Source organism: Capra hircus, chromosome 13 (assembly GCF_001704415.2).
Source record: "Capra hircus breed San Clemente chromosome 13, ASM170441v1, whole genome shotgun sequence".
In the NCBI taxonomy this organism is placed as follows: Eukaryota; Metazoa; Chordata; class Mammalia; order Artiodactyla; family Bovidae; genus Capra; species Capra hircus.
In genome coordinates, this window is record NC_030820.1 from 15,169,067 (window position 1) to 15,193,970 (window position 24,904).

The window sequence follows — 24,904 nt, forward strand, 5'->3', positions numbered from 1 at the left end:
TAATAATTAGGTTAACACATTGTAGCTCTCATCTGAGGATCATGGTAGATTTTGATTTTTTCAGCCATCCATCCCTAGGAGGAAATGATGGCCAAGCACATGCAAAGATCTAGATGATCAATCAGAAAATTCAGTGACGGGTTCCCAGTGTCAGTCTGCACTGACAGAATCAGATGCAGAATCCAACAGGTTTGGTTCTTAAGTCTTATCATCTATTTCACTCCATTTGCAAGTAGCATTTGTCTTAGAGAGTGGGATCTGCATGCACCGTATCAGATGACTTCTGATCCTTGGAAGGAAAAGCTCTTCGATGGAGAATCCATCATCATGTGGGTAAATGTGTTTTGTTTTACATGCGATCCAAGCATTTGGTCTCTTTAATCCTTCCTCTTCTTCAGGATGTATTTGTTCAGAAAAAGGAGAGACACTGAGGCCAGTGGGGCTCTCAGACCTCTGGAGAGTCCCTCTCAGTTCCAGATTTTGATTCTTGCCAAGATCAGCTTCAGACTACTCCCTCAATCCCTCCAGGAAAGCTTAAAACTTCCTTTCTCTATTCATCCACCCCCACCTGTTGGAGCTTTCTCTCTGGACCTAATGTTATGCCTACTGCCATATCCACCCAGCTGTCGCCCCTCAGCTGTTGTGTTTTGTCAGACAGCAGTTTCTCTCTTTGAAATTTATAGCATGTAACAGTAAAATGAGAACTTCTGACCGATTGGGGAAAATATTTGGGGGAGGGGGTGGTTCAAGGGCCGATTGCCAGGGAACTGAAAACCCCATCCTGATAGCTATAAATTTTGTTCCTGCCGCCAGGCTGGCACCAGATAAAGGTACCCGATACAGTCTTGACAAATCTCAGCATCTTTGAGAGGCCGCTGGGACATTCCTTCGGAGGCTGTGTTTTCTGAGTGCCTCCATGTACACATCACCAGGCCAGCCTTCCTCTCCTCCCCAGTTTTCAAATCCTGTTTATTCACTCTGCGGGACACTGTCTTACATCCTCCCCCCTCAGCCCCATGACGATGTGTGGAGAGGGGGCACCCCAGAGACAGCTGTTCCTAGCTGAGAACGCAGCCTTGGTCCAGGCAAACTTGACTCCCCGACAGATGAGCCCCCAAGACTGGTCACTTTGGTGGTCACCTGCCTCCTCAGCGCCGCAGCTGTGGAGGAAGGCTGTCTGGCATTGTCTGGCTTCCCTTGGAGAGAGAAAGCGGGAGAGAGAAAGAGAAAGCTGAGGGGGGAGGGAGAGAAGGAAGGCCGCGGCAAGGATAATGAAGAAAGGAAAAGGGAAATGTAAGGCCGAGAGGGAAGTGATGAGCTGGCTGGGCGCGAGGCCTGCCAGGTCCACAGCGTTAGCATTTCATCCCCTTGGAGCGGAAGCTTCTGGAAACCCTAGAGGGGCACCTCATTTCCAAGTGCGAAGGTACGTACACAAACAACCCATCTTCCGTTGGAGGGTCTCTTCAGATGGGAGGGAAGTTCACCATTCTGTCTTCGGCTCTGTGGAAAACAGATTCAGAAAAACACAAGATTGCAAAAAGCCAGTAGCAGCTGCTCTCGAGGTAGAGCAACGGCTGAAAATTCCCGTTGAAAAAAAAAATGTAAAATAAGAGTTTGATCACAATGTCATCTTTACTGTAGTGTGACTTTACTGAAGTCCATTTAGGAATGTGATAAAGTCACTATTCCAGAACCTTTCAAAATGGGGGCGGGGGGCAGCGGATAATAAGATCACTTAAACTTATGACTGGTGATGGAAGTATTTAAGGGGTACCTTTATTATGGAGCTAAGAAAATATAATGCATCACTTAGGATCTATCTGGGGGTTTTTAAGCACATGGAAAAAGACACCGTTGTTTATTTTTGCAAGTTGCTGATGAAACTGGGGTAAGCCAAGAACAAACACATGGCCATGGAGAAACTTTCCCAGGTACTTAAAATTCATGTGGATTTCACATTTGTTGGCTGGAAAACCCCCAGTGATGGGAATCCCATTCCCCGCGTCCCTTCTAGGGCCTTTCTTGCTCCAAATGAATCTCAGCACACTGGGCTTTTTTTAAACTGGAACAGCTATGTTAATAAAATTTGACTTTGAAAAGGTGATGGGGAAAGATGTTTTGGATTCTAGTTTGTAATAAAGAGCCAGAAGTGAGGGGAGAAAAACCCTTTAGTGAAGGTGCCTGTTGAGGAGATGGAACAGGATGCATACATCTATAGTTGCGTGGCCGACTGTCTGCTGCTTTACAGAGGCTGTGACCCATGATGTTATATGTGGGAATAATTAAAACATGGAAATTTGTCATAAAATATACAGGGATTTCTGCAGGAGAAGAAGACTAGCTGTTGGGTTATAAGCATCTATCACTATCGGGCCCTGGTCTCTTAAGTTACGGTATAAACTTTGTGCAAAAATGTTAGAATGTTTATGGTCAGGGACTCTATCCTGGTGCATTGATGAAGGCGGGTGACGGAAATCGAATACTTTGCACTGGAGCAGTGTGTACTCCACGTAAAGATGCATTCATTAGCACTCTGTTGAGGGGGTGTGTGTGTGTGTGTGTGTGTGTGTGTGTGTGTTTTACTGCCCGTGATAATTCAGCGCTCAAACAATGACCATGGGAGAAAACTCAGTCTGAGATGAGGCTGGGGGCGGGGGGGGGGGGGGGGGGGGGCGCCGCAGCGAAGCGGGGCAGTGCTGAAACAGCGCCGTGCGCCCGATTGCCTTGGGAGGCCTCATATAAAATGAGGTCATTCAGAAACTTTCCCTTGAAGTGCTTCCAATTCTTGAATTGCCTTTTGTTTGGGAAATGAATAGCAAGTTGATTAAAAAAAATAGACAATTAGGGAAGGTAGGGGGATGGGCTTAGGGACCAGCTTAAGGTTTTTCTACAGTGAAGCAAAAATGGTGAGGAAATTGCGTGGTTCCCCACTGCCTGGTCCCCAGGGTGGTCAGCACACAGAGGTGTCACCCACCAGGTTGGGCCCAGGAGGGGGTGCTCACCATGGCCTCACCCACTTTCACTGCTGTTGGTAAGAACCTTGGCAATAAAATAGCGTCTCTGAACCCCGTGTGTTTAGCAGCGGCTAAGTCAAGCTTTCTGCAAAATAATTCCAACTACCAAATCATAATACCTGACGGCTCGTCACAGAGTGAAAATTAAAAAGGCGGCGGGGCGGTGGGGGGGGGGGGGTGGGCGTCGAGTTGTTTTAGGTTTTTTTTTTTTTTTTCTTCTGCCGAAGCAGAGAAATGATAGATTGAAGCTTTTCATCGAGTGGTATTTGTTTGGATGTTTTGTTTTGTTTTTGTTTTTAAGCTCAAGAGCTTTTGAATTTTTGTATTTTTTTAAAACAGCTATTGTGGAGGTGCTGTGATCATAGAAACACACCCCAATGGGGTGGATGTATGTGTTTCTCTCCAGCACCTACATTAAGAGCCCATGCAGTCACTCTATTATTTATGTATTTGGCAACCAAACTATTTCAGCTCAGCTACATCCGAAGCTTTCCTTCGTTCGAGTTGTCACTGTATTTCATGTATGAGCCAGTCTTCTTTTATATCTGACCCCGGGTTTGCTTCTGACTTTACATGGCCAAAGCAAATGTGCTTTGAAAACTCTGGGACACACTGTAGTTGTTAAATAAGGCAGTAACCTATGCACTCGTGGTTCTTTCTCTATGACCTACTTACATACTTCCTCACCCTCCTTATAGTATGATTAAAAGCTGCTTTGAATCCACTATTGCCTCAAGGGATTGGAGCCTAGAATTTAACAAACTGCTGAGAAGGCTTAAGTCAGTAAGAGGCCTTCCCCTACAGCGTCTCCCAACTAATTCACATGCAATTAAAGAGAAAATAAATATTTCAGAAGTGCACGTGTTAATGAAGCTTTTTCCACCTTCTAGGATGTAGATGTGCATGGAGCTTCATTCCATAGCAGCCTGGAAAACATTTTCCTTTTTGATGAATGCAGTTGTGTTCTGGAGGCCGGTTCTGTTCGTTCGTTCTTCAGATAATTTTATTATAGAGTCAGCTGCTTATCTACATTTGGGAGTTATATAAATCATATCTTCAAAATCAGGAACTGTCGAGGTTTGTCTCATTTATCTGGCTAATTTTATCAAGGTTATTGAAAGACCAACAAAATTCTTACAATTTCAAAGACAGTCTGCAGTAATGAGGATAGGGAGAAAATGTAACTTATTAGGAAAAGTTGGGGCATTTGGGTATAAGAATTCATTTACTGCACCTGTTTTTCAGTTCTTTATGAATCTAGCAATGGCACCCCACTCCAGTACTCTTGCCTGGAAAATCCCATGGATGGAGGAGCCTGGAAGGCTTCAGTCCATGGGGCCACTAAGTCGGACATGACTGAGCGACTTCACTTTCACTTTTCACTTTCATGCATTGGAGAAGGAAATGGCAACCCACTCCAGTGTTCTTGCCTGGAGAATCCCAGGGACGGCGGAGCCTGGTGGGCTGCTGTCTATGGGGTCACACAGAGTCGGACACGACTGAAGCGACTTAGCAATGAATCTAGACCTGGTTCCACAGAAAGGCAATATTTAAGAGGAAGGTTGGTCCTAGCCCTCCACCTATCTTAGAACCCTTTCGGTCAAAAGCCAAATATATTGCTCAGCTGAAGAAGAAAATCAAGTCAATTAAGTATGTATGGACCTAACTGAGTACACCAGGCCTGTTATTTCAAATTGCTCAAGGCAGGATTTACAATTGATGTGTGGATTTCATATTGGTATATAAATATCCATATTCCTTCATAACCTCTAAAGATGATCCTATCTCACTATAATACAAGAAATCGGTGAGAAAAACAGTTTTTTTCTCCTATAATGGTGTCAGATACATTTAAAGCCACGTGATACAATGCCACGTGATACAATGCCACGTGACCTATTTAACCCGCTGCTGGCTGACTACACCCCTAGGTGTGAAACATTTCAAAATAAAATTCAAAGTTATTACCCAAAGAGGCAAGCTATGGAACTTCTAGTATGCAATTTATGAGGTTACTTTAGAATGTGAAATAGGCTACACAGAAGTTTTACAGGCTTCTGACCTTGTGAAAATTTCAGTTTCATCAAAAAAAATGTAGCAACAAAAGTCACGAGGCTGCCAAATTAGAACATCACCTTATACTTATCTTTTAAAAATTTTCACAGATCACTTGGGAAAATTGAACTCCCTTCTTGTCTTCGTGAGAGTTCTGTCCTGTTTCCCAATTCCTATTAGTAAATTGGTCACAGATCTTAAACGAGTATTTAAGCTTCATGGCCATTACAGACCCAGCACTCTTTCATGAAGCCACCCTTGGTTTTTAATCATTGTGTTAAATACTTGGAAATGACCAATTCGTGATGTATCGTTTTAAAAGAAAAGGTGATTTATCACTCTTAGTTTCAGTCCCGTATACGTCTCAATGTTTTCAAGATGATACAAAAGGAAATATAATCGTGCAGGGATTCGTGCATCTTTCTCTTTGAAGCACTGAAAAGTCCCCAAATGTCAACTTGGGCCGTTTCTCTGATATTTACTTTGGCTCAACCACGAATGCTATTTCAGTTATTGTCGTGAGTTCATACACGGGCGAGCACAGCCCACCGACGAGCATTTAAACTAACCCCGGTGATGATTCGTCTCTCGTGGCTTCCGTTGGGGAGTTCGGGTGCGCTCGTGGCGTGCACGGGGCTTGGGCAATACGGTGGCATTCAACCCACGACAAGCGGTCATTCGGGCCTCGTGCCAGGCGCCTGGAAACGGGACCGGACACAGCCGGCGCGGGGGACGGGTGTGCAAGTCTGGACGCCAAGGACCGCAGGCCGGGCGGCGATCTGTCCAGGGGGCGGTCCCGCCGCGCCCTCCTCCCCGCGGGGGCCGGGCGCGCGGGCCCGCAGGGGTTAAGCGGCTGCGCGGCGGGCGCGGCGCTCCGCCCCCGCTCGCCGCACCTGGCGCTCGGCGGCCCGCGGCCCGGGCGCTGGGTGTCGGCAGGGATTGGCGGAGAGCGGCGTGGAGAGAATGTGACAAGTGCCGGCTCGGGCGGCCGCCGCGGGGAGGCCGCGCGCACCTGTCCCTGCCCGTCTGCGCCGCCCGCCGCCGCTCGGCCGCGCGCACCGCCGCCCCCCGCGCCCGAGCGCAGAGCGCGCGCCGCGAACATGACTTCTGCCTTCAAGCTGGATTTCCTCCCGGACATGATGGTCGAGGGCCGCCTGCTAGTTCCAGACAGAATGTGAGTGTGGCCGCCCGGCCGCCTCCGGGACGCTGGTCCGGAGCTCCGCGGAGGGAGAGGGCGGGCGGCGGCGCTCCTGCGCCCTGGGGACGCGGGGGGCGGCTCCGGTTCGGCCGCGCCCTGGGGTTCGGAGCCGGCGCTGGATGCGGGGAGAGGTGGGAGCGCGTCCGGAGGAGCGGCGGAGCCCGGGGTGGGGCGGAGAGCGGGGACCAGAGAGCCGGACGCGGGGTCCCGGGGTCTGGGCGTGGGGTCCGGCCCGCGGGGATCGGCGAGCGGGGCGCGGCGTCCCAGGGTGGGGTGGGCGCGTGCACGCTCGTGTCATTTGAAATTCGGGGCTGCTGGAGCTCTCGTGGCCCGTTTACAGATCTCTTCTTGCCAAATTGTCCGCTCCTCTTGTCTTACCCTTTGCAAAAATCCTTTTCCTGGGGTGGGGGCGGGGGGAGGAAAAAAAGGGGAGGAGGAGATAATCACAAAACATTAAAATAGCCAGGTGTACTCTGCAGAAATTAGAGGTAATTTTTACATAATCACGGTGGTTTGTCTGATATGCAGCCTATAATTTAATAATTAATGTGATTGTGGTTGTTTTACACGTCGTCAAACTAGAGTAGAGAGTTTATTGGGAGAAGTCGAGAGCTCGGATTCCTTAGGAAAGGAAAGTATGCCTCATTTTTCTCCGGTCTCGTTAGTCTTGATAGGAAAGTTACTCTTATCAGCTGGGGCACTCTGGAGGCAATAGGATCTGCTTGTATTTCAGGCATGTTTGAAAAGACAGCCTCGAAGGTTGCCAGGAGTGGGGATGAAAGGTCTGTGTCCATTTCAGGCTTGGAATATACACAGTTGTCTCTTATCAGTCAAGAAATGTGATAGTGAATCTAAGCTACAATTAATCGAGCGAAAAAGGGACTGCTCTCCTTGGTAAGAGTACGTATAAAATGTTTCCTATTGTACGCACCCCTAGATAACATTCATATTCTTTCTGGCACTTTGCTGTATCCGTTGCAATTTTCAGGCCATTCCGAGCTTTATGATCCATTTCCCTGGCAACTAACTTTCCCCTACGGTGCTAGATTCTTTTTCTAGGATGTTAAATGTTATGAGCTGAGAGATTCTTGAGAAGCTCCGCAGTGGCCAATTATTTGAGCCCCTAGGATTTAGGAGGGGAAAAAGAAAAGGTGAGGAGAGGGATGAAAATCTGTTAAATGTGAATTGTCCTTCTTGTCGATATTAAGAATGTTAACTTGCTTTTGCACGTGGTCAGGTTCATTGTTCAACTAAGATAATCAGATAATGTAAATTAAAATATTGAATTTCTCTTTGGCAGTTTTCTCTGTGAAGTTAATCGTGATTAGTACCGTTCCCATGATATTTGTTTTGAGAGATCGCTGGCTTCTCACCCCTCCACCCCTAAAATAGCTACCTTTATAGGGCTTCAACACAAGTTTACACAGGTAGCTAATTTGAAAGTTCTGTGTGTTTTCTCCTCTGCTCCTTAGCATGTCAAGGCCGAACCAAAGATTTTCTTGGTCATAATTGTGCAATTGATGGTCACCTGCTAAGAATACTCTCTGAGTGTAAAGTGTTAATGGCCTCTGAAAGATGCTCTCTCTTTTCAGTTAAATTATTAATTATGAAAATTTAATTTATCGTTTTCATTTAGTGGATGAATGTGACTGGCGCAAACTACTCTGAATAGAGCGTTTTTGTCTTAAGGATGGAGTCAGCTCTGAAGATCCTAATATGAATTCAACTCATTTCTCTTCATGTGTTATTAACTCAAGTTGTTTTCAAAGTCTTTTTCAACTCTAGCTTAATTGAAGCTTAAAAAAATAGAGGATTTGTAAATAAGATTATTGTTTCCAAAATATCGATTCTATGTCTCCTTAAGCCCTAAGAGTACTGTAGCATATTTTCCTTAAGAGTTTGTAATTAACTCACATTAGAGTCGGTCTTTGGGGAATAGGGGTGCGTGGGAAGGACTATGACAAGTTGAAAATGCTTGAAATTCACCTCCAAGTGTATCTTACTGCCACATGCAGACAGTTGAGAGGGTAGAGGTACGGGTTTATTGTTTTCTGGACCCCTTGTCTTTTACGGTCTGTTGCCATTTGGACTTGAAATGCCGTCAGCTAGATACTGGCCTGTTCCTAAAAGGAACTTATGTAAGACACAGGGCTTTTCTGGTGTTGATTTTTCTAAAATCACACATATTTTCAATGGCGTTTTCCCACAAGAATCTATTAGATAAGTTTGCAAGATGTAATATGTGTGAGTCCTTAAGGCAGATGGACAGATAGCTTGTGAGGTAAATGATTACGATTGATGGCCCCATGAGCCATCAGGTGTTTAAAAAGCCGGATTGTTTAAGGCTCTGTAGTGGGTATAGAATTGTTGTGACATGGGCTTCAAGGTCCTGGGGTTTTCAATGTTCGACATCAAAACTGTACATGGAAATAGATCTTTAAATGATCTTAACTATCAAACTTTTGTTGTTCTTGTGTTACTATAGAATGTCATTTGCAACAGAGCATAATGAAAACAACACCAGAGCTGACATTTTAAATCCTTTTTTAAACTGGGGCAATTGGTTTTGGATTATAGTTGGAGATGGGGATTTTTTTTCTTTGTTTCACCTTTTGACTGATCGTATGTATGCATTAGGTTTTTTTTTTTTAATGTGTTTGAATTTTTAAACAAATTTTAAACAAAATCTAAGAGATGCTATCTTGGAACTGAGAAATTAGAGGTGGAAAAATCTATGAGTGCACCTTTAAAGTATTAGTTCAGATTTGTGATGTTAAGAGTAAGATGCTGAGGAGAAGCCACCTGTAAATTAAAATGAAATCTGCTCCCCCCCTCCCCCCACCACATTTGGTGAGTAATCTTACTGACAAAGAGAAAAAGTTACCCTGAGTCAACTTGGTGCATTAACCTTTTTTTTGTTGAGTGCCTCCAAGTCGGGATAACCTGAAAGATGTCTGTATGGTCTAATTAAACTGGAAGGCAGTTCTAGGGACATCACTGTTAAAGCTGTTACACCAGACCTCATTATTTTATAGATAAAGAAACCATTAGAGGAGCAATGGGACCAGTCCAAGAAGGCAGTGGTATTACTGCTTCCCCCTCCCCACTAAAAGGACAAATGCAGGAGTCATTCATTGAATGCCTGCTGTGTACCAGGACACTGTACTTAGGCTTTCATAGTAGCTATAAGGGTGGTGGGTGTTGCACCCATTTCACAGATGATGTTTGAATAGATTATATTCTTGTTCATGCTATACAGGCAGTAAGTGGTGAAGCTGTGGTTCGCTTGTGTGTGTATATGTATATATGTGTATGTGTGTATTATATAAACACATGTTTATGTGTTGATACAGAGAGAAGAGAGGACAGAATTTTTGTTGGGAATGGTGGAGAGTTATAGGAGATACATGCCTATCACTTATTTAGGATTGACTGTCTAATTTGATTCAAATCAGTGAATTGATCACTCTTGTTTGATTCAAATTCACAGTTATTCCATGAGCTCATGAACTAAAGAAAATATATTTTAATTTAAAACTTTTCTTTTTGTTTACCAAGTACCAGCAAGATGAAAGTCAAAAGCCTTGAGTTCTTTTTTTTTTTTTTTTTCAGATGGCTTTTAAAGTTTTTTTGGAAAATGCCATTACCAATAATAATAAAATACAGTGCTGAGATTTGTCACCCAATTCCTTAATAGACATAAGAAGAAATTAAAACGTGAAGATGCTAAAAGAAGGATGGTGTGTATGGTACTTTAAGGAAATTTTTTAAAGAAGTATTTTCAGGTGGGATTTCTGAGTGCCTATCTCAGTATCAACTGCTTCCTGAAACCAAAAATTCCTCCCATGTTGGCATTTAGAACACTAATGTTATCTTTGATCTGGGTTAGAGGTATTATTTTAACTGAGTGTTGCTGTTTAATTGTAATTTGCTGGATTGAGATTACTCTGGCATCTGTTGATGAGATGTGGTCAGCTGGGAGGAATAAGAACCTTGCAAGATAAGATGAAAAGAAGATAGGATTTTCAGATATGAACCCAGTGATTAAGATTTCATAGCCTCATTAAGAATGTTTTCCATCCCAGCGGCCCCTCCCCCCCAACACTATCATAATAGCATATTTGCCTTCTGATAAAAAACTGCAGTCTCCTTCCCTCTTTTACGTAAATCCCCAGATTTTTCACTCCTCCTTACTCCTTTCTCATAGCTTTGTTTCTTACAAGTTCAGCACCCACTCTCTTCTCATTGAGGCTTTTATATACAGCCATGTATGATGGGGGTCTGATGTCACTGTAGTAAATTGTAGACAGACCTCACAGTTGTCAATACTATCAGAATCTCTTGCCTGATTTGCATTTCACTGGGAAACCTTGGGATTTTCAGTACGTGGCAAGGAGCCCAGTGAGAAATCAGTCACTGATGTCTTTTTCACTTCCCATGCTGAACCTCCAAACTTAAAAAATCTTTATTTCCCATTTAGAGTATTAATACCGGAAGTTTTTTAGTTTTCTTTCAGAGGAGGCTTCGGTTTTTGCTTTGCGTTGGCAGATTAGGCTGTGATGAAGAGTTAGCTATTTCTCAGTGTCATATTTGTTCTACAAAACTGCAGAAGAGAGGCTTTGTAAAGTCCAAGTGATTTCCAGCTCATTAGCCCCTCCCTGTCCTCGTGCCCTTCTGTGTGTATTTCCACTATCTGGGTGGAGCAGGTGATATAAGGAAGCCAGCCTCCGCTCTGTGCTACTTGTGTAGCGGTGCAGAAAATACATTTTTATTTTTCCTCAAGAAAAAGCTCTTGCTGAACTTGAAGGGAAACAGAGCTGCACATTCCTGGAAAAACCTTGGTGGGAAACAAAAACTAATTAGCGCGGTAAATGTGATGCTCGCAGGTAATTGTAAAATAATTATTCCCCTCTAGCATCATCAGTGTTTAATTGTGCCATCCAATATTCTCATGCTCTGAATCTAGATGTGAAGGGATGGAAACCCCCCATCTCCTCCTGGGAATGTCTTTTTCATTTACTGTAAGCTTCAGACTCTTCTGAAAGGACTGTTAAGAAGAATGAGGGGGAACGTACGGGGGATTTTCAGCAGCTTCACTCTTCCCGTTTGTTCCAAACCGTGATGGAAAGGGATTAATCCAACTAGTTTTATAGAAGTACAATTCCACTTATGTGGTTGAAATACCTTGTGAACATATTTGAGATGTACATGTTCACATTGTTACCCATGGAGTTTTATGAGCAGTCTGTTTTATGAACTGCAGATTGTATATTATGTTCAGATCCCGAGAGTGACGCTTTAAAATCAGCTGATGATTTAAAATGAAGTGCTAATAAATATGTAATCATGTGGTTCTCAAAATGACAGATGAGTACAAATTTCAGTTTTTGGTTAAATTTTAATTCCTCCATTGGAATGAATGCCTCAGAGCCAACTTGTTGGCAAATTATTAGACCCATATTTTTTAATTTCCCCTCCTAAAGATATATGTAAATCAAGTTTAGGCTGCATTTAGACTAAAATATCATTTTAGTTTATTCTCAACTTTTCTGCCAGATTCATGTGGCCTTCTACTTAAGGTCAGATTTTTAAATAAATCTGTTTGAAAGAGACCTCAGTTTAAATGATGCATGCCCCCTTTCCATCAGCAGAAGTTCCTTTAATAGTGATAGTGCTTTAAAAATGGGGTACGGGCAGTGTGTGAATTTTAAGTCTTAATAATTAAAGAAATCGGTGGTTTGTTTTCTCTGTGAGATTGTTTATGATTCTGTCTGTCATGATCGTAGAAATCAAGTTCCCCCAGCCCATTTGCCTGACATTTATAGACTCAAACAGGACTGAAGACTTCCAGGGGTCACAGATGATGGCGCTGACTCACTCCTCAGAGAATGCATTTCATTTCAGCTGATTTCTCTGACATTTTGACATCACTTGTGGACAGCTTTTGAAAAAAATTTGTTTTTGAGCTTCATGGAACAGAATAGTTGTTCAGCTTCCATACTAGGATCGAAAATTCAATGTTTTTATGCTGAAGGGGCTTCATTTTCGTGCCTTTTCACAAAGAAGTTCATAGCCAGACTTGGGCTCATTAAATTTTAAGATGGTATTTTAGATCCTTTTCCTTGAATGATGTCTTCCTGTCTCCTGGTCTCCTCCTGTAGCAGGAAATTTGTACCACATTTATGTGACAAAGTCAGCTGATCTTCAGGCTAAAAGAGCAAAATATTTTGTTGTTCACCTGGTTGTAAATGTGTGTAAAAATGGGTGCACACGTGTATAAAGATATATGTATGTAGATATAGGTGAAATATATATATATATGTATTTGTTGTTGCTCAGTTACCAAGTCATGTCTGACTCTTTGTGATCCCATGGGCTGCAGTGCGCAAGGCTCCTCTGTCTTCCACTGTCTTCCTGGACTTTGCTCAGATTCATGTCCATTGAGTTGGTGATGTTATCTAACCATCCCATCTCATCCTTGGCCCCCCACTTCTCCTTTTGCCTTCAAATATACACACACACACATATATATACACACACATACATATATATTTATAATAATTATGTATAAATAAATAACATATATAAAATGAACATATATAAAGTATATGCACATATAAATAAATGTATGCATATATATACACACATCTGTATGGCATATCTTTGGCATAATTCTTCACTTTCTTAAAATACCTTCCATTTAATGGTCTTTGTCTCTAAAAATTATGAAATATTAGTGACACTGCTGGAAATAGTTCTTCGAACGTTGTTTTGACTCTTTGGCCCAGAAGCTCAGAGAAGCTTCTGTTAAAGGTGAAGAAAGTGTCACTGTGATGGACCTGTCACACCTTCTGGGTGAAAAGCTGAGACCCTTCCCACCCGATTGAGTGACTTTTCTCTCCTTGCTGCAAAGTCCTCAGATCTGGGGACTGCTTCTGTTTCTCAGGTGCTGTTGAGATGTTGCTCATATCAAGACTTTACAGGTTTGGCACAGGAAGAAAGGGTCTTCACAGAAGCATATCAGTAGACCCTCCATCGATATTTTCTTGGGTAGATGTGGCTGGGGCTTCCTGTTGCTGCTGAGAGGAGAATTTGAAATCCCACATGTAGTGGGATTCCAGCACATCAACTGAACATCTTAAAAAGGCTAAAGCTACAGGAGATTTGTGGACCTGTAAGGGGATATGTTGGTATAAACCTTTTTCAGCACACAGGCACACCTTGATGCCCGATTGTTTTCTCTGTACATCTCCAGAGTAAGACATTGGGTGTCACACAAATGAGGCTGATGTAGGCTGAAATCTGGTGTTTCATATTCTCCTTGGAGGAGGAGGGAAATCTTAGGGGAGTAATAAAAGAGACAGATGATAGGAAAAAGCGTAGGAAGGAAAACTTTTGGTTGTGGACTAATGGATAGTCATCCCGTGCTCTTATTCAGCTCTCCTGAATCTTTGCACCCTAACCCAGTCTTCTCTAGGTCATTAACAGAACAGCTCTTCTAAAGTTTTCTACCTGCTTTTCTTAGGTCTTACTGATGTATATCTTTTGCATTCTTTTCTGTGAGTCTTTCAGTGGGCTTCTCTAAGCCCAATGTATGGTCCCTCTTCTGAGGAGTTTCCTGAATTTCAAGAGAGGGGGCCACATCCGTTCGCAACACCGTTCTCAGAACTGCAGCCTTGAGAAGGGCAACACCTGAACCCCGTGGCCATCCCTTGCAGCATCCCTGGCACAGCTGGTGTTTCTGTGCATAGAACTATATTTTGACTTCCTAGACTATGGGAGGGGTGTTGATTTTTCTGGTTGGGCAGAAGGGCAGCATATTTCGGAGTGATTAACTTTATGGACGTCATTGTCTTCGCCTGCTCTATTTGGCTCTGCTGCAGCTGTGTTTGCCTTCTCAAAATTGTCACCAGGAGGCCTCCAGCTGCAATTATTCCCTGCAGTTTGTGCTGGTAGCATCCTTCCTTGTGATTCCTGTGGTCCACCCTGCCATCTTGCCTCAGCGTCAGGAGTCAAAGGCAACACACGAGTTCCTTGGGGAAAACCTCATGGCTGGTTAACACAACTGGCAACTCCATCTCAAGACAGTAACAGCTAAGTCATCTTCATTTTACATTCTGTTGAGACCTGTCAGGGTGCTGCTCTCTCTTCACAAAAAGCCCATATTTTCCCCTTTTTTTCCTCCCTACTTCTCTATTGCTCTTCAAAGGCAAAGAGTTGATGCCAGCATCTACTGATGGACGGTATTTCTTCCTTGTCTGTATTACTAGAGCAGTTCGGAGCAGGTTTTATTTTGGTTTTGAGTATAATTGCTTTAGAGTGTTGTATTTTCTGCTGTACAACAAGGCAAATCAGCTGTCTGTATGCATATATCCCCTCCCTCTTGGACACCCCTCCCGCCTCAGATCCCTCACCCCACCCATCTAGGTCATCACAGACCCCCCGGGCTGAGCTCCCTGGGTGTGCAGCAGCTTCCCACTAGCGCTCTATTTAACACAGGGCAGTCTGTAATGTGACAGACGCTTTACCGTCTGAGCCACCAGGCAAGTCCCAGTCTATAGTGTCAATCCCAGTATCCTAATCCGTCCCACCCCTCTGTCTCCCTATGTCTGTTCTCTATGTCTGCTCCTCTGTTCCTGCCCTGAAAATAGGTTCAATCTATCCCACTTTTTTTTTAGATTCCACATACATGGATTAGCAATATCCATGGAATATAGCAACCCTAGAGTGATGTGTTTCTTTTTTCTGACTTGCTTCAGTCTGTATGACAGACTCTAGGTCCATCCATGTCTCTGCAAATGACCCAGTTTGTTCCTTTTTATGGTTGAGTAATATTCCATCATATATATATACACACACACATATACATATATACATACATATATATGTATATATATATATCTCACATAGTTATCCATTCATCTGACAATGGACAGAGTCAGGACAGAGCAGATTTTTACTTTTGGTATTTTCAGACACCTCACAAAGCACCTCATTGCAGAGGAGACTTAGAGCATTTTTTTCCTGTTAGCTGAGCCCCTCCCACAGAATTTTCTTTTCTCTCAAGATTTTAGTAAAGGTTGGTCTTCATATAGAAACCGTGTAACTTCAGTTGTCTGTGCGTGGGTCTTAATCTCGAATTAGAACTTCCTCTTGGATCGCTTCTGCTTGCTGGGGACGCTTGCCCTGCATCAGGGGCTGCTCTGTGTAGCAGAAGGGCACCACCAGGGATGTGGCTGCAGGATCTCTCCACCAGGGGCTGGAAGGTCATCCTTGAAGGATGAGCATCTTTTCCTAAACAAGAGTCTCCAGCCTTCTCCCGGCCTGTCTCCTTATTTGTCCCACAGCCCCCCCTAGTCTCAAGTGACTTGCCAAGACTCACGTAGAACATAAGGAGGCTCGGGTACACTGCCTTGTGTATGCCCCAGGATTGCTGTGAAGCTCATGTCCTGAGAGGGATGACAACCTAAATATTTTACAGCTTCGTGTTACTTAAGACCGACCAAAGCTCACCTGCCTTTCCTGGGGGAAGCACACGCAGGGAAACTTCATTACAACTGACCAGTTAATGTCTTCTCCCTCAGAACATCCATGCTCTAACGTCTTGGCTAAAGACTCATAAAGCAATATTGCTCCCATATAAACTTTCAGACAGGACCACATTAAGAAGACTGATTTTGTTTTGGTTTTTTTTTTCCCCCTCTCTCTTTCTGCTCAATGATTGAGAAATAAAATACAGTTCGTGTTCCAGCTGTGAATTTGTGGTCAGACCTTACATTCTGAAATGGGATGAAGCAGAAAGCAATACCTCCCTCCAGTATCCCCATAGGTATATTTGGAAAAGCAATCTGTACACCAGCTGGAACAGATCTTGATTTTCTTATGGGAGGAGCCTCAGCTGCTCATCTCATCTGATGGGGCTCCTAACCCTGGCAGAAACCCAACCATGATATGAATGTGGAGATGAGTATTGTAGGCCTCTGTTGCCTGCTGGCCTCGTGAGGGGCCCAGATGAGAAAATGCCAAGAGTCTCTGAAGGAGGAAAGGACTTGGAATCAGTGATTTTTTTTTAGGAGTTGGCACAGTGGGTGGAGGTGGGCAGCTGGGCACACGGCTCATCCTGCTTTTCTGCTCTGATTATACAAGCCCTTACTTCTCGTGACACAGTGGATAGTGTCCTTGAAGTCCTAAAAAGCCAGAGTTGCTGCAACCAGTTGAAGGTTATAGGTCAGTTGATGGATTATGATCGGATTCAGCTGGGAAGCCTGACACCTCCTCTGAGTCCATTGACTGAAGGACATCCTCCATGGTAGGTCAGGGGACACGTGGCACCCACTCTGGTCAAGGGAGTGATGTTGCCGGTGAGACACCCCCCAGGTCATGAATGTAACCTCCCAACCAAAAATCCATTGCCTCCTGTCTCAGACCACTTTGCATGAGGGTGAACTCAGGTACTATCAGAGATGACAGCTGATTCTGAGATCATTGTGGGAGGGACATGGGATCCATGGGTGGAAGCTGGCAGAATCTTTTGAAAAGGGGCTGCCTTACAGATTCTACAACTGTTTCTTTACAAATTGATGAGTTCTTTGCAATTGGCACGTTTGATCTTCTCAGCGTCTAAGACATCTAATTCACTTTGTAGGCAGCCTTTCAGTTGGGCCAAGACTTAGCGTCCAGCTATCATAAAAAGTGACCAAAATTGTACTCCTTTTTTAAGTTTATTTTTAATTGGAGGACAATTGCTTTACATTATTGTGTTGGTTTCTGCCATACATCAGCATGAATCAGCCATAGATATACATATGTCCCCTCCCTCCCACCCCACCCCACCCCACCCCACCCCACCCCACCCCTCCAGATTGTCACAGAGCAAACAGATCTGAGCTTCCTGTGTCATACAGCAAATTCCCACTGGCTATCTGTTTTATTTAGGGTAATGTATATGTTTCAGTGCTATATGTAGATTCCATACATATTCATTAATATAGGATATTTTTCTCTTTCTGAATTGACTTCACTCTGTATAAAAGTCTCTGGGTTCATCCGCCTCATTAGAACTGGCTCAGATGCATTCCTTTGTATGGGCTGAGTAGTACTCCGTTGTATATATGTACCGCAACTTAATTATCCACTTATCTGCCGGTGGACATCGAGCTTGCTTCCACGTCCTAGCTGTTGTACCTAGTGCTGTCATGAACAGTGGGGTACATGTGTCTTTTCTGATTATGGCTTCTCAAGTGTGTATGCCCAGTAGTGAGATTGCTGTGTCCTATGGTAGTTTTCAAAATTGGACTCTTCTCAGCCTCAGGAGCCATGGAATGGCCTTGATCTGGCCTCCCTGTCTTTTTCAGATCTACTCAAGGAACGTGACAGTTTGATCCAAATTGATCTTATATTTTCTGTTCAATAAAATAACAATATCTTCCCAGAAGCCAAAGAAAATGTCTTCTGGTATCAACAAAACTATAATTCTTTGACAACAGCATACTTCTTTTTAGTATGTTTCTCATAATTCTGACTCCTGATGTTTTAAAGAGTGTTGCCTTCTTGTGGGTGTGCTTTCCGAAATATGTTGTGACATTCGCTGTTCTTGATTTAGGATATACTAACAGCCCAGCCACGAAGCTAGGACTTGTATAAACTATCAGTGATCTTCAGAAAACGGTGGCAACGTAAGTTGTACTGTTCTTGTTTTGCAGACGAGGAAAGGAAGGTTCTAGAAAATGAAGGCACGTATCAAGTTGAATTTCAGACGCATTGGAGAATTGGCTGCTGAGTATGTGGATCTTGAGTATGAAATAGTTTCTTAGCTGTGACCTAATAAAGATTGAAGACAAAAGGAGAAGGAGATGGCAGAGGATGAGATGGTTAGATAGCATCACCAACTCAATGGGCATGAATTTGGGCAAACTCTGGGAGATAGTGAGGGACAGAGGATGCTGGGATGCTGCAGTCCACGAGGCTGCAAAGAGTCAGATGCGACTTAGAGACTGAACAACAAAAATAATAATAACCCGCTTTTTTGATACTCTCACGTAAATTGCTTGCTCTTGATTTTGTTTCATCGTGAGACCAATTTCTGAGTCCAGAAAGCAAGTGTTAGAAGAAAGGGTCACCGTAGCAAAACTGAGATCCCTTAATGCCAGAGGCAGGGTCTGTCTTAGAGCTGAGATAAGGAAGCAGTTAACATTGAATGTTAAATGTTAGTCATGCAGTCCTGTTGGACTCTGCAACCCCAGGGACCATAGCCCTCCAGGCTCCTCTGTCTGTGGAATTCTCCAGGCAAGAATACTGAAATGGGTAGCCACTCCCTTCTTAAAGGGCTCTTCCTGACCCAGGGATCAAACCCAGGTCTCCAGCATCGCAGGCAGATTTTTTACCATCTGAGCCACCAGGGAGCCAGTGTAGCTCCTTTTTCTTCATTGAAGAAACTGTCTTCCAGGAAGAGATCTGTTTGCGGGATTTCATCAGACGCCTGGCATCCCACCCCCATTTAATTTCTTCTTCCTGATTTTTGCACCTGATTTAGAGGACTACGTGGCCTTTCTCAGGGTGCTTCCAGCCCATAGCATGTCGTCTTGTGAATTAGAGAAAGATTCTTGCATGGCATTCAGTCCCCGCTGTCCCCCTCAAGTGGTTACTTGCCACCGTGCCCTTTCTATAGTTAACTTGCGGTTTTACCGCCTCTTCATAAATGGCCAGAGAAGTCTGCAATAGAATAAATGTCTCTGTACAAGGTAACACATGGGCTTTAGATGATTGACAGTCGTGACCAACGCAGGCATGATCCCTGGTCCTTTTCAAATGTCAGTACTCTTTTGACCTTTTCATAGCATTTTGCTCAAGTGTATAAACATCGGAGGGCTTCTTTGGTGGCTCAGCAGTAAAGTTTAGCCCACCTGCCATGCAGGAGACGCAGGTTCGATCCCTGGATCAGGAAAATCTCCTGGAGAATGAAATGGCAACCGACTCCAGTATTGTTGCCTAGGAAATCTGATGGATAGAGGAGCCTGGTGGTCTCCAGTCCATGGGGGTCGCAAAGAGTCGGGCATGTCTTAGCAACTAAACAACGATAAACATTTGATGGGACTCTGGGTTTTCAGCACATCAGAGATTTGTGTTTCCTCTGTAGATCGCCAGAGTAGAAGAACCAGTCCCAGAAAAGTTAAGAGTAGAATTCAGGCCTGGGTCTGTCTAACCCACACATCATTTCAGTACCAGATATCAGCTTGTCGAAATGCCTCTATTCTTGGCAGGAGGCGCGTTGTAACCTAAGAGGACGTGATTGGAGTGGAGTTTTCATGCCCCGTGTGGTTATTGTATTCTTGCTACTGATGCAAACATTATCTATAATTACATTTTCAAGTGACTGAAAATTGCAGGCTTTGTTGAACAAAAATACAGCCAAAGAATGGAATGTATATCCACTCCACCCTCATTATAAGGCTTTCAGAAATCAGACTATAAGGCCCAATACTGTGGCTCTCAAACGACGTGATACCAGCTCCATTCTCTGATGTTTGAACACTTTGTCAAAGTGCTGGGTTCCCAACAATGATCATAAAATTGGAGGAAAATGTTATTACTCTTTTAGTGCTCTGCCGGCTCCATTGTCAACTCTGTCACAGTGTCAGGATCTACTCACAAATCCTCTGTTTCCAGGATGTCATATCCAGAAGCCACAATTTGATTTAGATCCAAGAAATGGTGGGCCACTTTGAGGGAGTTGGTTGAGATAAAGACACTGTTGCTTTCCTGGAGTAGATTCTGTTACATCCTTATGACACATTGTCTTAAGACTGCCTGGCTTCCCACCTAGGGTGCGATTAAAAAAATAAAATTGCCTCCATGGGGACCTACTGCAAGTTAGACCTTTGCCTTGGTCTTAGAACCCGGCCATGGGACAAGAAAAATATCCTGGCCAACCTCATTCTTCTAGACTCAAGATAAGAACCCCCCCCCCAAATCTATTTTCACTGAGAACTTAAACCACATGGAATTTAAAAAAAAAAGAGAATCTGACATGTGAGACCATAGTACTTCGCTCATTGTTGATTAGCGCCCAAAAATTCAGGGAACCCTTGAAATAGAAAGTATTCCTTGGTTTTGGATGGAAGGCAAACAGGAGTAAGAAATTATAGCGACGTTATTGTTAATTTGCTTCTAGGATATTAAACTTGTCACTGACATGGTTCACAAAACTACAGTGTGCTGTCTCAGCCCTAGTAGAGTTCAGGCTCTTTGCAAAATTGAAAAAATCATTGGGGTGCTTTAATTCAGAAAAGGAGCTGGGCAAACACTTGAGTCAGGCTCCCAGGAAACCCACAGGCCTTTCCTGATTCTGTCGAGTTCTGCCCTGACAGGTAGGACCCCAGTGTCATCAAAGAGGCGTTTTTCAGGTCATAATTAAAGTGTGGGCAGTTGGAATCCACTTAGTTCTGGTGTATACCTGGTGAACTGGATGCTCGTGTGTGTGTGTGTGTGTGTGTGTAAGTAAAGATTCTAGAAGGTGAAAACACGTGTCTGTCATAGTGTATTGTAACACACATATTGTGTTACCTTTTCTGACATAAATTATAAACTCAAATGTGTGTACAGTTGGGATATGGATAGACCACTTTATACTGTAATATGGAAGTTATGTTTTTAACATTCATAGAGATGAAATGAGATAATTTGGGAGTCCAGGTAAAATGCTTTCTATGTGTAATACAATAAATCAACAAGATTGTGTGTGTGTGATTTTTTTTTTCATTTTAAAAAATCTAAAGGGGTTGTTGCAGCTGTTGACACTTTTGTGGCAGCGGAAATCCTGAGACCTAGCCATTCTCTATAATAGAATATAATTGCCAGATTGTGAGGTGTAAGTGAGGGCAACTCAGTTTGTGTATTTTACCAATTCCCTTTGTGAATTACACTCTGCCACATTCAGCATGCTTTTTTGACAGGTTATGTGTTTATATCTCTAAGTGCCTGGGCTTCCCATAGCTTGGGTTCTTAACCAATCAGCAAAACTTACTTGAAGAAATTTAATTAGCCTAGAGCCAAAATAAATTAGCTTTTAAAGTTATCTAATTCTCAGGGTTTCTTGTTTGCTGCTGCGGTAGCAAATTGGCTCCGCTGTGGTGTAGCCACTCGTGCGCGAGTCAGAACGTACAGTTGTACTGGCCGTTGTACAGTTTGTGCTGCACACTGAATGGTTAAAATTAAGTTGGACAGCTGAGGAGTTGAGGATTTGTGAGTCACCACTGACCTATTCATTGGCTGAATCAATCAGTTCTAAACATTTTCTCAACTGAGATCTGCGTGTGTTTCTTTAGCTCTAAAATACCTGCCCGTGAACAAGAGTTGGAACCTATGTTAAGTGTCAGCCTTTAATGTATTGGCTGGTTGCTGCTCATTCTAGGTGTTACAGAATTTTATGGAGTGTTAACAGTAGTTCATATTTTAAGTTAAACATTTGGTTACTTGGAGGTTTTGTCTATCAGTTTCTTTCTTTTTTGAGGAAATGCAGGTTTAAGATGAAGAAGGTTCTGCACTGTTTGTTTTTGGGTTCTGCCAAGATTAGTAAAGGATTTTCTTGTTGGAAAATGAAAATATAACTGTTATGTCTTTCTAAAGACCTTTGTTCATTATCCTGTGGATCAGGTGAGGGGAATATGATATTGCCTCAGTTTTTTGCTATACATACATCCTTCCTGGAGTTCTTAAAAATATGATTACTAAGGACATTAAGTGGAGGAAACGTGGTCTCTTGGTGGTGATATGCATGTACGTTTATGGTCTTGGCCACCGGGACTGTAGAAGCCAGGCAACTTGAGAGAGGGGGAAACGTTCACTGAAACATGTAATATTGCAGTTCTTTCCCATTTAAAACAAAAAAAGCTGCAAGAGTAATAGTGCTCCACCCACTCCGTTAGGTCCAGTTGGATCAGATGTGATCCACAGAATTAATTGTGCAAGCAAAGAAATCTGGATTTTTATCCTGTCCAACTTTTTGCACCTTCAGCTTCCTGTAGACAGACTCTTGAATTTATGCTTGATCTAGAATCTGGAGACCAAGCAGGCATGTAATGTGAAAATAAGCCAGTTTCCTAGCAGCCACGTACCAGTAGCTCAAGATATGACCTCCAGTTGGGACTCAAGACGCAATGAGTATGTGCCCTGGTTTCTAGAGAGTCTGCCAGTTTGCCCCCGTCATACTGGCATCACCATCAATAGCATCTGCCTTTCACTCTAAAAAGTGTCCCATATTTGATGATAAATTACGTGGTCCCCTTCTCATGTTTGGTCCTGTCTCACTAGCTTTCTTAAATATAAACATGTTTGCCAGCTTGTAAAAGTCGATACATAGGACTAACCCAAACCTTTCCACAAAAAGGGTTATTATCCATGCTTTGACACATTCAGAAAAAAGCATTATTTTTTGTCTGATCTGTTCCCTTGCTTAAATCCTTAGAAAAGTTCTTCAGAATTGAACAGAAGTTTGCTCGCTGTTTCTAATGCATTTGTATGGGCACTTTGGGATGGACTAGCTCATTAGATCGTTTCTTTCTGACTGAAACCTCTTGTTCTGAAAATTCTCGTCCACAACTTTGTCTGATCACCATTCCCCCAGCACACAGATTCGGCATTTGAGGACGTGGACACCGTATTTACAGGGCTGCCTTTCCATTCGGCTCTGTTAAATTCATGAAATAACTGCCACATTCTGGAAAGCTCAACTTGGTGGCTCCATTAGTTTTGTTAAAAGTTCAGCTGGCGCGTGAGCAGAGCCAGAGAATGATCTGATGGCGCAGCCTTTCTTTATCCTCATGCTCTCCCTGGTGAGATGGGAGCAGGAGAGCCCAGTGAAGATAGGATGGCCCCAGGGTGTCCACTGATGTTTTTGAATTTCAGTCTCTGGGGTGCCTTTTGCCCTCACCCATGCTAATTCGTCTTTCTCCTTCCATACTGGAATTTCAGAGAATTTGTGCAATCTATGCGTTTAAAATCGATTTCCTGATTTTTTCTTTTTTTTTACATTTATACCCAGCTGTTTGTTATTCAGTGCAGCCATCAGCATCTGAGTCTCAATGGACCATGTAATGTGCAGCTGTAGCCAGATGTAACACTTCTGCTCTCTAAATGTTTCCGTTAGAAGCTTAGAGAGGCAGGCTCACAACTGCTGATAACCAGGTTGCTGGCATTAATTTACCCTCTAGAGCTACACAAATTCTGCCTGGCAGTTTTATTTCACGACCAGCAAGCTGAGCGGTGTCTGCGATCTCCATCCCCAGTAGCAGTGTTGACACTGTATATATCAAGTAAATCCACACTGATATGAAAGGTGCTTATTCGGCTAATTCAGACGGCAGGAAGCTAGCTGTCTGATGTGCATGCATGACACTCTGCAAGCAAGGTTGTACTCGAGAAACGCTGGCCAGGATTCATAGCCAACCTTGGCCCAGATTAAAGTAAGTTCGTAAACTAGTCTCTTGAAGAGAACATTTCTTAGGAAAAATAACCTTAGGATCATTTCTCTGCCTTCTATAGTCAAACCTTGTTTCTGGTTTGCACTTATTATTCAAATCTGTGTCTCCTTTTGTATTTGTATGATGTATCTTTGTTTAGAGGCTATAGCTTCTACCAAATTTAATTACTTCCCTTGGAGGCTTTAAATTGAGGGCAGCTTCTATTAATTGTTAATTACATTCCCTTGCCATTTACACAGCAAAAGTGCAGTTTCTAATTGAGGGTCTGTTCTGTACAGTGACAAGCAACTTCTTCCGTCTCAATATTTACCTTTCTGTGGGGTCCGATTTTTATTTCTCTCATCTTATCTTTTATTAAACATAAAAGTAGACATTCCAGTGATATATTGGCCATTCCTATGATCCAGTGTTGTTATACATCTCAGAGAGAGACGTGGGACTCATATTTGGCTCTGTGTTGCCATCTGGTGGTGTCTTGGTCTTTCATAGCCTCAGACCAGTTTCTGATGAGAAGATGGTACCCAGGGTCTGTTCCCTTCTTCGTTTCACCCCACAGCCTCTCTGGGGATTTGAAGTTAGCCTTGCTCCCCACTGGAGGCTTGAGGGAAGCATCGCTGTGGCTCTGTGTTTTTTGTGTCATTAAGTATGCATTGCATGTCTTCTGGATATTTGGCATCTTGCATTGCACAGTCTTTGATTCTCAGTGTCGTTCTCAAACTTCCTTTTCTAGAAAGCTTACATCCTCGACTAACCTGTCTAGCCTGAGAGGGGGAGGGAGGAGATATGTCTCAACGTTTGACCTAGTGTTCTATCTGGATGTCTTCTGGAGAGTGGTATTTTTGCCCTAGTAGCCGTGCTTTGAGTCAAGTGGAGCCTGTCTGCTTGGTGATGGCTACTTCCTGAGAACCTTGAGTTGGCTGCAGTTCCTTTTCAGCAGTTTGTTAAGAGCATTAGGAATCTCAGGAAGGGTTTGGTAATTTACTGAAAAAAAAAAAAAGAGTTGTTTGTTCATTTATTTATTAGACTTGATGATTCACAAGCTCAAGTAACTTCCCCGCCCAGCTTGGACTGTTTCATTTCTTACTGACATCTTCATCTCCTCTTTGAAGTGGATCTGCCGTAATACTTGGCTTTCGTGTGATGATGTGCTTCTGTTCCAT

At 43.3% G+C, this 24,904-nt stretch overlaps 1 protein-coding gene across 21 annotated transcripts in view; it reads left to right on the forward strand.

Annotated features, from left to right (window-relative positions):
• CELF2 (CUGBP, Elav-like family member 2) overlaps positions 1–24,904 on the forward strand; it is a 554,598-nt gene that overhangs the window by 234,088 nt on the left and 295,606 nt on the right. For 6 of the 21 annotated variants that reach the window (XM_018056974.1, XM_018056995.1, XM_018056971.1 and 3 more), the window contains exon 1: positions 285–1,423. The exons of 11 other annotated variants lie outside the window; for them this stretch is intronic. In XM_018056974.1, the coding sequence (XP_017912463.1) occupies positions 1,272–1,423 (152 nt within the window). In that variant the 5' untranslated portion in view covers positions 285–1,271. Of the gene's footprint in view, positions 1–283; positions 1,424–6,004; positions 6,244–6,342; positions 6,399–24,904 lie in introns of those variants that run through there. 4 more of the 21 variants (XM_018056982.1, XM_018056984.1, XM_018056973.1 and 1 more) reach the window with 3 other exon arrangements.